The sequence below is a fragment of the Notolabrus celidotus genome, chromosome 6 (genome assembly GCF_009762535.1).
Source record: "Notolabrus celidotus isolate fNotCel1 chromosome 6, fNotCel1.pri, whole genome shotgun sequence".
In the NCBI taxonomy this organism is placed as follows: domain Eukaryota; kingdom Metazoa; phylum Chordata; class Actinopteri; order Labriformes; family Labridae; genus Notolabrus; species Notolabrus celidotus.
In genome coordinates this window covers 13,521,958-13,534,562 of record NC_048277.1, presented here as the reverse complement: position 1 = coordinate 13,534,562, position 12,605 = coordinate 13,521,958, and the positions used below count along the sequence as shown (strand labels likewise).

Below are 12,605 nucleotides of genomic sequence, written 5' to 3'. Positions count from 1 at the left end.
CCATACCAGCTTGGCCACTAAGACGAAAGAAAATCAGCACTTTTTAGTAAAAACACCAAGTATGGATTAATTAAAACAACAATAAAGATGATGCAACCATTCAAATGATCCAGGAACACTGGATCAAGCTTGCTTTCTGTTTGTGTTGAAATGAAAAAAGAGTAGATATGACCAATAAATTGGTAACAGGGACTACAAGAAGGTAAAGGAAGTGGCCAGGGGGAAAAATATAAAAAATGAAACAATTTTCCTCTCCAAATATTATCTGATAAAAATAAACTTAAAATGTTTTTAAAGTACGTATGTATGCATCATTCTGTTGTTATTCAAGTCAGAAAACAAGTTCAATTTCAAGCATCAACTATGTATATTTATGTACTCAAGGATCCTCACTTGACTGTTTGACCTTTACTCAAAGTTCAGAGGAGCTGCTGAGCAAAGCTGGCTACAGCTGATAATTGGGTTAGAAAATATCTATTGTAATTAAAACGCAAAAAAAACCCAAAACAATTATGAACTTAATGGATGAACCCTATAGATAAGGGGAAGCCAATGTGTATTTATGTAGAATCTACACTTTTTTTCTATCAAATCCATCGTTTTCTGATTTTGTTGAAACACAGTTGCTATGTTTGTTGTCTCAAACTCACAGAGCAGAAACTCATCTGTTTTCAACCTTTAAAGCTCAGGTAATGAAAACAAACAATGTTTGTAGACAGTCTATGCTGCTGCTGATTGAGGAAACACAGGAGGGACATGTTTATGATGACATGACATATTAGCTGGACGAAACATTTTTCTTCATGTTTTGAAGAAATCTTGAAACGTGGGAAAGTAAAGCTTTCAGACACGAACAGCACGATATAACGTACCATTTATCCTTTTATAATTAAATGTATGGAATACATTGGAACATACAGTATCTGTTCTATAATATAAATATATATATTTAGAAAGCTTCATGTTATGATGCTAATGCCAGCCCCATTAAAGAAACAGGCTACTGCCGCGCTAATGTTTGCATGTCCTCACTAAAGCTAGTATGCTAACATGATTATGCTAGCCCCTCTTAAATCAATCTAGTTGTAACGTCAGTCCCACGGCTATGCTAGCCAGATCGCTTCTGGGTTTGCCTTGGCTCAACCAGGGAAACATGTCAGCTCCCATCAATGTGGGCGGTATTTTATCTTCATTTCTCACAGACAGTGTCCATATTAATCTTTAGTCAATGCTTATTAGTTGAACTGGCTAACAGCAATAGCATTGTCCACAGCTAATAAGTTATCTACCCCTTCATCATCCTATATTACATTTAAAAAATGTAGAGTCTCAGTCTTACACCCACTATATCAATTTTCAGTCATTTCAAGTATTTTAGATTTTTGCTGAAATTAAGCACTAGTTCACAGTAGCCTTGCATGATATTAGAAAATGACACAATGTGTGATTTCATGTTTAATATTGCAATTGAGATGAGATCTGAATGGTAAACGATCACTAATGAATGCATGTTAGGTATAACTCAGTTTCTAAGTCTATTTATTGTTCTTTATGTTACAACACCTGTATTTGTGTACCCAAAGCATAGACTGCATAGAATATGGACGTAGTATCTGTGATGTCACCCATCTGTTTCTGAAGAGCTGTTTTGAGGCCAATCGTCGGAGGCAGCCATATTGCTGCTGTCGAGCAATTGTGATGTAAAGAGGCGGGCTTTGAGCCTCCTAGTTAACAGCTACAGTGTTCCCGTCTGTCAATCAAGTCAGCTTTGCCTCTCATTGGAAGACTCATAATCTCAATATCTTCGAAATTGCCATTTTAGAAAAAATCCCCCCCCCCCATGTATGTGGTTTCTGGTACTTCCGGAGCCAGCCTCAAGTGGATCAACTGCAGTTTTCAGCACTTCCGCATTGGACTCATATTTATAGACTGGAGGTTGCCGCTTGACTCAAAGCTTTATTTTCATAATTAAACCTGCACTGATTTATCTGATGGAGGCTGATATTTAGCTTGAGCCTCATCTGACTGAAACAAAATGATGTGAAAGAATGGCTATTCTACCCAGGCCTCTATCCAGTATTCCAAATATATACATGCTGAGTGAGACAGCATTGCAAAAATACATGTTTTTAATATATAATGCAATACATTTGGATTTTTTTGATGTGTTTATTGGTAATGGTCATATCTAGATATGATTAAATTGTAATGAATTGTGGAGCCCAAGTCACAGGATTGACCAATCCATGCCAAAGTGTTCAGTACATGATCTACTTCAGTCATTTTTCTGACAGCACTAACACTAATGTGACACTAAAATAACACAAGCTTAAAGTGACACCTACAAACACAAATGTGTCTCTCTAAAAAAAATAAGAAGTCAAACAATTTACACACATGCAAGGTCACTACAGATGAAGAGAAATCCTCTGTTTCCATTAACACACTGACAGCACAGAGAGAGAGAGACCCCCATTAATGGGAAAACATGAATAATTGAGTTAGTAAAAGCATTCCCAGGAGAGAGAGGGAGAGAGAGAAATCAGCTCTGGGAACAACCCAGGGAACACCACTCCCAAAATGCATGGGCCTATTCTCTCTCTCTCTCTCTCTCTCTCTCTCTCTCACACACACACACACGCACACACACACACACACACACACACACACACACACACACACACACACACACACACATACACACACACACACACACACACACACACACACACACGCACACACACTGAGCACGACTACATGTAAAAAGAGAGCGCAAAGATGAAGATGGCTACCATAATTACAACAGCATTATAGAAATTAGATAGATAGATAGATAGATAGATAGATAGATAGATAGATAGATAGATAGATAGATAGATAGATAGATAGATAGATAGATAGATAGATAGATAGATAGATAGATAGACTGAAGGATTGGATTGGATAGATGGATAAATGGATGGACAGAAAGAATGTGGCTATTATGCTGCAAGAACCTCCTCTCCTCTCTTTACTTTGCCTGTTTTCTTGACGGTTGTTTTCTATTCTACATTTCTGTCATTTTCTCCTTGGGGATCCCTCTGTAGTCGTGCAATTAGATTCTTGCTTCGTCTCCCCTTGCTGCTATCCACTCATCCATCTATCTTTCCCTTCTATCCGTCATCTTCCGGACGGGAGGATGAGAATCCTGCATCCTGTTTTCTACCTTTCACGATGGCAGCGTTTCCCTGACAGAGATGTCTGTGTGAAGCACATTTTGTATGCAAATGAATCGTTGAGTGTGGTAATGTAAAAATGCTAATTGGGGGTGATTTCTGCATGACCATATACATATGTATGTACGTGTGTGTATGTGTTTGGTCATTGGTGAGTATTTCGTGTGCATGTGTGTGTGTTCTTACCTGAGGCCTGAAGGAGGGGGGCTGTGTGTGTGTGCGTCGCGGCCGCGGTCGGGAGGCAGTGTAGTGCCTTAGAGTCTGGCCCTGGGTGGGTAGAGGCTCCATGGGAGAAGCAGGGGAACCAGAGCCGGGGAGGGGGCCTGGGCTTGGAGCCTCTCGTCTGGGTAAGCCTCCGTGGCCGGCAGCCTCCTCCTGTGGAGCTCGAGCCGAGATGGAGTAAAGGAGGGGGAGACCGGGAGAGGGAATGAACGATGCTCCTCTAGCTCCTGATATTGCTGCTGCAGCATCCACTGCTGCCACCTCCCCCTCCCTCCGCCTCCTCCCCCTCCATCCTGAGGGGGATGGGGGCGGGGAAGTGAAAGGGGAAAGGGAGGGGCTTGAGCTTGTGACTGACAGGGTGGTTGCTGATGGCAACCGAGGAAGGCCACACCTTCCCCCTGCTCCTCCTCCTTCTTGCTCTGCTCCTCTGTCCCTCATCTGCTGCTCCCAGTCTACATCCAGGAGACCTGAGAATGATTAATATGAGTGATGAGAGGGGAGGAACAAGGAGGGAGGATAAAAGAGAGAGACAGAGAGGAGAGAGGGAGGAAGGGAGGGAAAGATGGGGAATCCAGCCCTTGCACAGGTTCATTTTTGCTGGCATGTACTGTACTGTAGGTATGTCCATATATGTGGGGCAGGGAGAATAGCACTGTAGGGTAAAGAAACTGGAGAACAGAGAGACAAAAATGTAAAAACAGAAGGAAGATTTGTTGATGGAAAGAAAAACATGGAGGACAAAGGAGGGAGAGCAGAGCATGGAGAGAGGAATAATCAGTTAAGCTCAGATATGCAGAGAGAAGGCAGAGCAGCAGATGGATGCGGCAGTTGCACAGTGCTGCACATTTATCAGCCTGTCACACGGAGCTAACATAGTAATGCACACACCACAAGGTGGAATCTGAAAGGGTTAAACCTACAGCGTTACACTGCAGTCACAGCTGATCCTGATATTTTCAAGTTTTTTTATGCATGTGCATTTAAAAAGCTCAAATGATAATTCTTTTTAAAAACCTGTCATATAATTCTGACCTAATTCTTTTTTGACCTACATCTGCCAAACACAAACACAACATTATCATTTCATGTGTTTGCTTTATCATTACTTTCATTTAAAGCCTTATATTCCACATCAAACAATGGGAGCGGGGGTTGGGTGTTATGAACCTCACCGCCCCCCAAATCCCTCCCTTGTTTCCTCTTCTTCCATCACACCCCTCCTCCATCTTCTCCCCATCTCATCTCCTCCATGGTGGAAGTCACTGGTGTGAAAGTAAACGGGCCATGCTCCAATTAGCCAAACAGAGCTGTCTGCACAGAGTGGTTCAGCATGGCAGAGCTCACACGAGGAGCACAATGGGACGAGGTAGAATAGATGGCACTAGGTTAAACATGATCTCAGAGGTGTAGAAGCACAACAGATTTTGAAAAGTTGGGTGGATGTAAATCCATCACATTTATTTACAAAATCATGATCACTTACTTTATAAGCATGGCAAATTTTTCAAAGAAGAGGCCTTAATTCATATCATCTTCGTTACCATTTTAAACCCTGTGTATTTTATTAATCATCAAATGTGTTTTCAATTAAAATCTAGGGAAAGCTTTGGAGGTAATCTTAACTATGAAGTGTAACAGAAAACCTTTCCTATCTCAAAATATTAATGAATGCAAGTTATAGCTTTTAATTTATATTATATGATGTCAAACTGGTTAAACTGTGTTATTTCATAATCAAGACTTGCTGTCTGTCTATGTGACAAGTTGTCCTACATGCATCAGCGAAACCGTCCTTGCTGGTTTCCTAAAGATGCACTGGATGTTTTGGGCTGTTAACTCCTGGCTAATTGGGCCCACTGCCAAAGTTGTGTTAAAGTAAAAGCTATACTTACCCCAAACTGTGGGCCTGTTGGTGTGATGTCATTATAATAAGGTATGTTCAGAGGGATTTTATTTTGCTAATGGGGGGATTTATTAACTCTGCAGAAAAAAAAATCCCTCTACAACTTGGGAACGGGAGAAGAGTGTCTGATTGTCTTAGTTAATGATGTGCCAAAAACATGCCAGTTCACAGACTTGACACAACTGATGCGCTTGTTATGCCCGTTGTGTACCCAGATGGACATGCCCTTAATCTATAGGCTATCACTTCAGATGACATGCCATAGATCATTCAAATGGTTTTGTGGCTGTAATTACTTCGTTTGTGCTCTCAAATCATTAGCAGATAATGTTAAATGATCTAATTTGTGCCCTCTAATTTCTTAATTGATGCTCTTAATTATGATAAAGGATTGGATTTAGTTTTTGTTGGCACCTGGATACTAAATTGCAACTGCTAGCCTCCTACTTACTTAATAACACATGGCTGCAGGGGTAATTATGTCTTATGGTGCCTGAAAATAATCAATTTCCTTATACTTATATTGATAGCTTATCCCATTTGTTATTTTCTCCACGATACTCTATTTTCTAGTTTGTATGCAACATTGAAGGTAACTTCAGCAATCCTATATGGCACAATTAGCTCTTCGCTTCACACACAGGATACTTCTGTGTAACTTTATGCATAATAGATGAAAAGTATGACCATATGACCATCGATAACTTCACCTAAAAAGGCTGCTTGGGTTCAACATAGTATTTTGTCATTTGATGGCTCCCATAAGTAAAGCACTTGCACACACATGAAACAGATCAAAGCTTAACTGAGTGTAGAATTAGACAGACAGAAATAGAGAGACATTATTGGATCTCATTGCAAGAGTGGTTATTTTCTTACTCTTAATTGAAGGTGCAGGCCTCAAGGTGTTTCTCCAAATTGCTGGACTGTACTGATGTTGTGCAGTGAAAGAGGAACAACAAAAATAGAAAATCCAACACATGAATGCATGAATCACAAAAAAGCTGGCTTGACGGATGGATGGATTGGTGTGAGTCACTTACATCATCGGTTGGAAAGTCACTTTCCAGTTGCAGCTCTGGGATAACGAGTTTCTGAACAATGCAAGAGTTTTCTTTGGTGAGGCAATCCTGAATAGTAAATGAAGAGGAACATGGTGAAAATAGGAACACAGCATTAGAAAGACACAAAGTGCATGATTAAATATCATATGTGATATTAAAAATATGCAAGATAAAATCAGAAATAATGCAGTACGTCAACAAATTAAGTGTCGCTGAGAAGAAGTTTCTGATCTATAGTAAGATTTCTGTTTCCACTAATGAGGGAGCTACTGCTGCACTTTCCCTGTCCCCAGTCCCTGTGCTAAGCTCAGATAAACACATCCTACACTCATCTCTGATCTTCAACTTGTACTCCATTTGCCACATGTTTACCATTTTTTCTTGTGTCGTTGTCAGATCCTGTAAGACCTGTTCAATGATGCTCTCAGCCAGAGACACACTCAGACTGTGTTTCAGTTCACTGGATGGAAACAGAGAACGCAGGAAATGTATAAGAGTGATACCAATTAGCAAAGAGTACTGACAACACTTAAACAGATTCAATCAGTTATTTACATTAAAAAAACATTTCAATGGATAATCAATAAACCTATTATGTATCCTCTTCCACTCCAATATGTCATATACATGCATCACATTTAAAAGTCTTTCTTTCATATAAGTTTAACTCTTCTTACCCAAATAAAGTTTTGTTAGATTCATTCATCAAGGATGTGATTGGCATCAGACAAAAATCAGGAACCACCTCCCCACCCCCTTATATTTAACAACAAGTGTAACAACAGATGTTACAATTCAAGGTAATGTGAGATGATAATCTTTTCTTTAGAGCACATAACATTTTCATATGGCATGTTTTCACATCATTTTAATTAATACAAAACCCTGTTTTACACTGCAGAAATCTTAAAGCTGTAGTCTGCAAAGAAGTAGGCTATGAATAGTTTCTATGTAGTTTCGCATAATATGACTTTTAAGTTGTGATTTTGGGGCTTTTTATACCTGTATTGGAGAAGAAGGGACCCTGGATTAGCAGGAAATGGGAGAGCGACATGCAGGAAAGATTCAAACCCTGGCCGCCTGTTAGAGGACTAAAGCCTCCGTACATGGGGCACCTAACTTAGCTACTCGGCAATTTAAAACAACAATATGAGAAGTTTTAAGCCTGATTTTGACATTTTGACAATTGCATATTGGTTCTGACTTTTGCTGTGTCCAGAAGTAACCATATTTGTATCAAATGGTGGAGTTTTAAAAGATTGCTAGCTCAGTGAGCTAGATGCAACTGTAATTTATGGTATCTGTGACTAAGATTGGGATGATAATTTTGGCTTAATCATACTGTCAGCAAGTTTACAAACGATAAACAGCTGACATCTCTAAGTATTAGCACCAAGCGACAACCTCCGGTTTCAAAATATGAAGCCCATGCAGAAGTGTTATAAACTGCAATTCATCGAGAATCCGCTTGAGGCTGGCTGCAGAAACACCGGAAACCACATACACACCAATTCAAAAAAGACGATCTTTGCAGCATTAATAAACATGTTTACAGCCTGGTTCAAAAAATGGCTTGGCTCTACGTTGCTAATTTCTCTATCAGCACACGTACGGGGGTGAATTTTTTTTTAACGTGATGGTTCAGAAGATATTAACATTACGAGTTTTTGCCCAAATAAGGACATGACTGACTTGACTCCCAGACGGGAACACGTAGCTGTTGGCTAGGAGGCTCAAACTCTGCCTCTTTACGTCACACTATGCCTGGTTGAGTTCCGCATTTCTAATATGACTGCCACCGTCGATTTGGCTTCAAAACAGAGCTAAGGAACAGACGGGTGACGTCACGGATACTACGTCCATATTTATACAGTCTATGGTTGTCACAAGCAGACACTGAGCATAACATTTTAAATATGACTTGATGGTTTCCACTCCCTAATGTGTACACATTTTATTGTCTATTTAAATCTTAAGAAATTGACCTCAGTTGGTCATCAGAAAGAGTGCAGGTTTTAGATGCTTCCATTTTTACATACAGAAACTACATCCACTTATCATATGCGATTGATCAATAGATTGCAATCCATTGTTCATGATCAGTCTCCACCCTTCTATGTAAGTTACTTAATAATAGCAACACTTTTCCAGTACTGCTGGAAGGGTGAATTAAATCATTTTGAAGATATGATAAAAAAGTCCTTTACTCGTCCCACAACGGGGAAATTCAAGAAGAGCCTTTCAGCTTTAAACGATTCATAGTTTTTGTCAATGTTATGGTTTATATAATATGCTGACCAGCGTTTCATGGTCCCCACTGGAATTGTCCTGCACACTCTCCTCCTCACAAGCTTTTTATCAGTCAGTCAGCTCAAACAGTGTCAAATGTGATTACACGGTGTAAATGAGGTTAATTAAACCAACTGGAAGGACAGAGTCTTACATAAATGTCACTACCTCAGTTTGCTGCTGATGACTGGCCCTGTGTTCTCCAGCAGAGTGCTTCTCAGGAAAGTGTGTGTCTGTCTGACTTTTCTGGACACACACTCTGAAAGACTTTCGCACACACTCCACCGCTGAACAACCCTTGGACACACTGCCTCTGCACTCCTTGTCAGGCCCTGAGCCAACTCCTGCAACACACAGAGAAGGAGTTTCACTGTATTGTTAAGTCAAAGTCAGTTTTGAATAGGATATAACCGGCACTAAAGGATCTTCTGTTATTTCAGAGATTCAATAAGGACTTCCTCCTGGGATATCAAAGTGTAACAGGAAAGGCAAAATTACATTGCTTGTCATTCAAAGTCAATTATGTGCACAAACCAGGCAGTTTCACACAGCTTCTGTTGAAATCACTGTTAAAAAAATTCCTATGTGGAAATCCTGTGTATGGCCACCACTCAACTGACTTTCCCGTGTTTGGTACTATCTCAGCTGACCTGCTCAGTATTCCTGTGTTAACCACAAGGAAAGACTGCCATTCTGTTATTGTCATTGTTTCAATGTTGATGCAATAATGTTGTGGTCATTTTGTGAATATCTGATAGACCACACTGTCTGAAACTGTTAAAGGATAGCCACATTTAAAAGAGAAGGATGCTCACAACCAGATGGCAACTCAGCCTCTAACAATCACAGCACTTCCACCCTGGAGCATAGGTGTAGTTTGGGTTTTCACAAAAATAGAGAAAGTGTGATGATTTAACAGTGCCAGAGTGATGCAATTTTGCGAGAATCACATCTCACACTACCACAGAAACCAAACTTGTACTTGCAAAATCAAAATCGGATAATAAAGCAGATACTGTACATATCCTCAGCTGTTAGCATTTCTCCAGAGATGAGCCTTGCATGGCTGTTAAAAGGCAAACCTATGGTACCTATAAACCTTAGCAGCTCTGCCAAGACTTAACTTTAGATGTGCAATGTCACCAACTTCACTCACAATAAAACTAATAACACTAACATAACTAGCCTACTCATTGTAACCCAGAGCACAATCTGTTCCATTCATAGCCAAGAGACTATCTATTAACCAAACTAAGCATGACAAACAGGATCCACAGCCCTCATCTAATCCAGGTTTTTAATTAAACATCTTGTCATTAATGATAAAGTTCAACTAGCATAAAGGTCAATGATGCAACTCTGTACCTGGCCTTGTATGGTTAGACATACAGTGGGTGTATTAAATGGTGTACCTGTATGCTTCTGTTGAACTCATTAGTCAGTGCAGTAGCGGTGTCAGTCAGGATGCAGTTCACCATGTTGCCATCAGAGGTGCACATCTTCTCTGCTTCATACAGAGAGGGGAGCAGCTACACAAAAATAGTAAGAACATTAGAGGTATAAAATATCACTTTTTTTTTATATTAGCATACACCTTCACAATCGTATGCAAACTAGTACAGCAGATGTGCCACATACTGCACTTTTAAGGATTGATTCAACTTTTCCAAAGGAGTTGTTTGAACTATCCAAAAGGTCGAAGTGGTGCTGGCACTACTACATCACGTAAAAATGTGTTTGTAGTATTCTTACCCTCTTGTGTTTGGAAAAGAGATAGGCTCAACACAACAAACACCTCATCATCAATAATAAAACTATAATTTAAATTTAATCAAAACCGAGCATCTTACAAGCCTGATTATTTTGGCCTATAACGACATAATTCATAGAGGAAATCAAAACTCATCTGAGCTCCGGTACCTTGAAGGACCCTCTGGCATTGTGCAGCACCTCATGTGCATTCAGGATGTCAGCCTGCACCTGCTGAGTGTTGCAGTGGTTTAAACGTTGAAGGCTGTCCTCCAGCTGCCGACACAAACCTTGGACCAACTACAACAGAAGACACGCCAGATGGATAGAGGTAGAGATACAGAACTAGAAAAGAATAGGAACTGAGCTTTATGTACCACTAATTTAAGAAAGTTTGAATCATTCTAGTAGATTGCTTCGGCCAGCAACTGAAAACTGACTTTAATGACTGCAGTGTAACATGCCTTTTTTTGGCAATTGTCCCGATCACATTGCCCAAATTAAGTTCTTGTTTTTACCTGTTTTTTTAACCTGTTTTAAGCTTTTACCCTACTTATTTCAAATCCAATGGACTCCAGAGTCAAAACATTGATTTTTCTTGACAAAGCATTGGAGGTGTTGGTTAAGCATTTCCTCATATGGCTTGATTGTTTTTGTTATTCTGTGAGCACAATATCTGTTTGGGGCAGAAGTAGACTGATATGTCCCATTTTTTGCAAGGTTAGATTACTACTTTTGGTCAATGGATTCTGGTGCCTTTGAAGACAGTGAATTAACAGATGTTTCTAGTCTACAAAAAAGCACCCAAATCATGATAAAATAACAATATGAACCCGTCAGTGGAAAAAGCTAGTAGCTTTGGTTGCACTGACATTTTTTTGATGTTGCATGCACTGGACAGAATCTGATTAACTGGAGAACTGTTGGTCGCTGCTGCATCATCCTCTACCAGCTTTGGCTCTGCTCTGCTTGAGAGCAGCTTTAGATCATTCAATCCTAATGGGGATGAGTGTGCAATGTTCCATGCGTTGGATCCATATTGTTCCTTTATACTCTACTCTGTTAGAATTGATACAGTATTCCAATAGAAGTAAAACACATGGGAGTGTGAAACCCAAAAGTATACCTTCAGATGCAGATTTTTAAATTGAGGTCAAATGTTTATATTTTTCACCAAATCATAGCAGATTATTAAGTGGGTTGTTTTAAGTGGGTTCTACCTTATCAATTGTTTTTTTTTACTCTAACCTAAATCAGTAGGACACAGTTCTACTTGCAGGAAAAATCAAAAGACTGAGGAAATAAAATAAAAATAAAAAATTGACAAAACTGTACTAAAGCAAATCAGACTAACACCTGCTTCACACAGGAAGCATGTTGGCTGCCTGTTGATGCTTTCATGTGTTATACAGGTGTTGGGTAGGTCTTGTTAAGAAACAATCTTATTACATTATAAACAGGTGCTTAATTTGCACACAAACACCAGCTGAGCAAAGAGAGGGGCAGACAGATAGATGCAGAGGAGAGGGAGATTACATCAGCTGATTCGTTCCCCGTTATTGTTGATTGTTTTAATTAACACAGTTTACCTGCAGCCAATGTGATATGATAGCAGAGACTCAAAAAAGAACTTTACAAGTTACCTTCTTTACCAAATAACCTTCCTGGACACAATTTCAGATTAAAAGCATTGTGTGCAAACAAGTGTGTTTCCACAGAAGGACCAGTTTGGGCTTTTGCTTTGAAAAGCTTTCCGGAAGTTCTACGATACGATATCTTATATGCTTGTGACATAAAAGTAGCTGATACAAAACTGTGGATCCCTCAACTTATATTTTTTCTGATATTTGTGCATGGCTTGCAGAAAAAAGAGGAAAGCTTTCTATTTGCTAGATTTGCTGTTGCTGCCAGTGGTCTGAACGGTCTTATCTGTAAATATGCATGCTGTAATGAACATCAAGCCGTTCCACAGCAGTCATGTAACCAACACACTTCCTGTGTGAAGCACCGTAATAGTCAATAATTATGTGAAATTACCTTCAATTATATATATATATACACTACCGTTTAAAAGTTTGGGGTCACCCAGACAATTTTGTGTTTTTCATGAAAACTCACACTTTTATTTATCAAATGAGTTACAAAATGAATAGAAAATATAGT

At 39.5% G+C, this 12,605-nt stretch overlaps 1 protein-coding gene across 1 annotated transcript in view; it reads right to left on the bottom strand.

Annotated features, from left to right (window-relative positions):
* carmil2 (capping protein regulator and myosin 1 linker 2) overlaps positions 1-12,605 on the bottom strand; it is a 56,432-nt gene that overhangs the window by 23,421 nt on the left and 20,406 nt on the right. The window contains exons 25-31 of the mRNA XM_034686627.1: positions 10,614-10,742; positions 10,106-10,222; positions 8,862-9,037; positions 6,777-6,864; positions 6,384-6,470; positions 6,220-6,271; positions 3,402-3,904 (exon numbers count right to left, since the gene is read on the bottom strand). Of these exons, the coding sequence (XP_034542518.1) occupies positions 3,402-3,904; positions 6,220-6,271; positions 6,384-6,470; positions 6,777-6,864; positions 8,862-9,037; positions 10,106-10,222; positions 10,614-10,742 (1,152 nt within the window). The remainder of the gene's footprint in view (positions 1-3,401; positions 3,905-6,219; positions 6,272-6,383; positions 6,471-6,776; positions 6,865-8,861; positions 9,038-10,105; positions 10,223-10,613; positions 10,743-12,605) is intronic.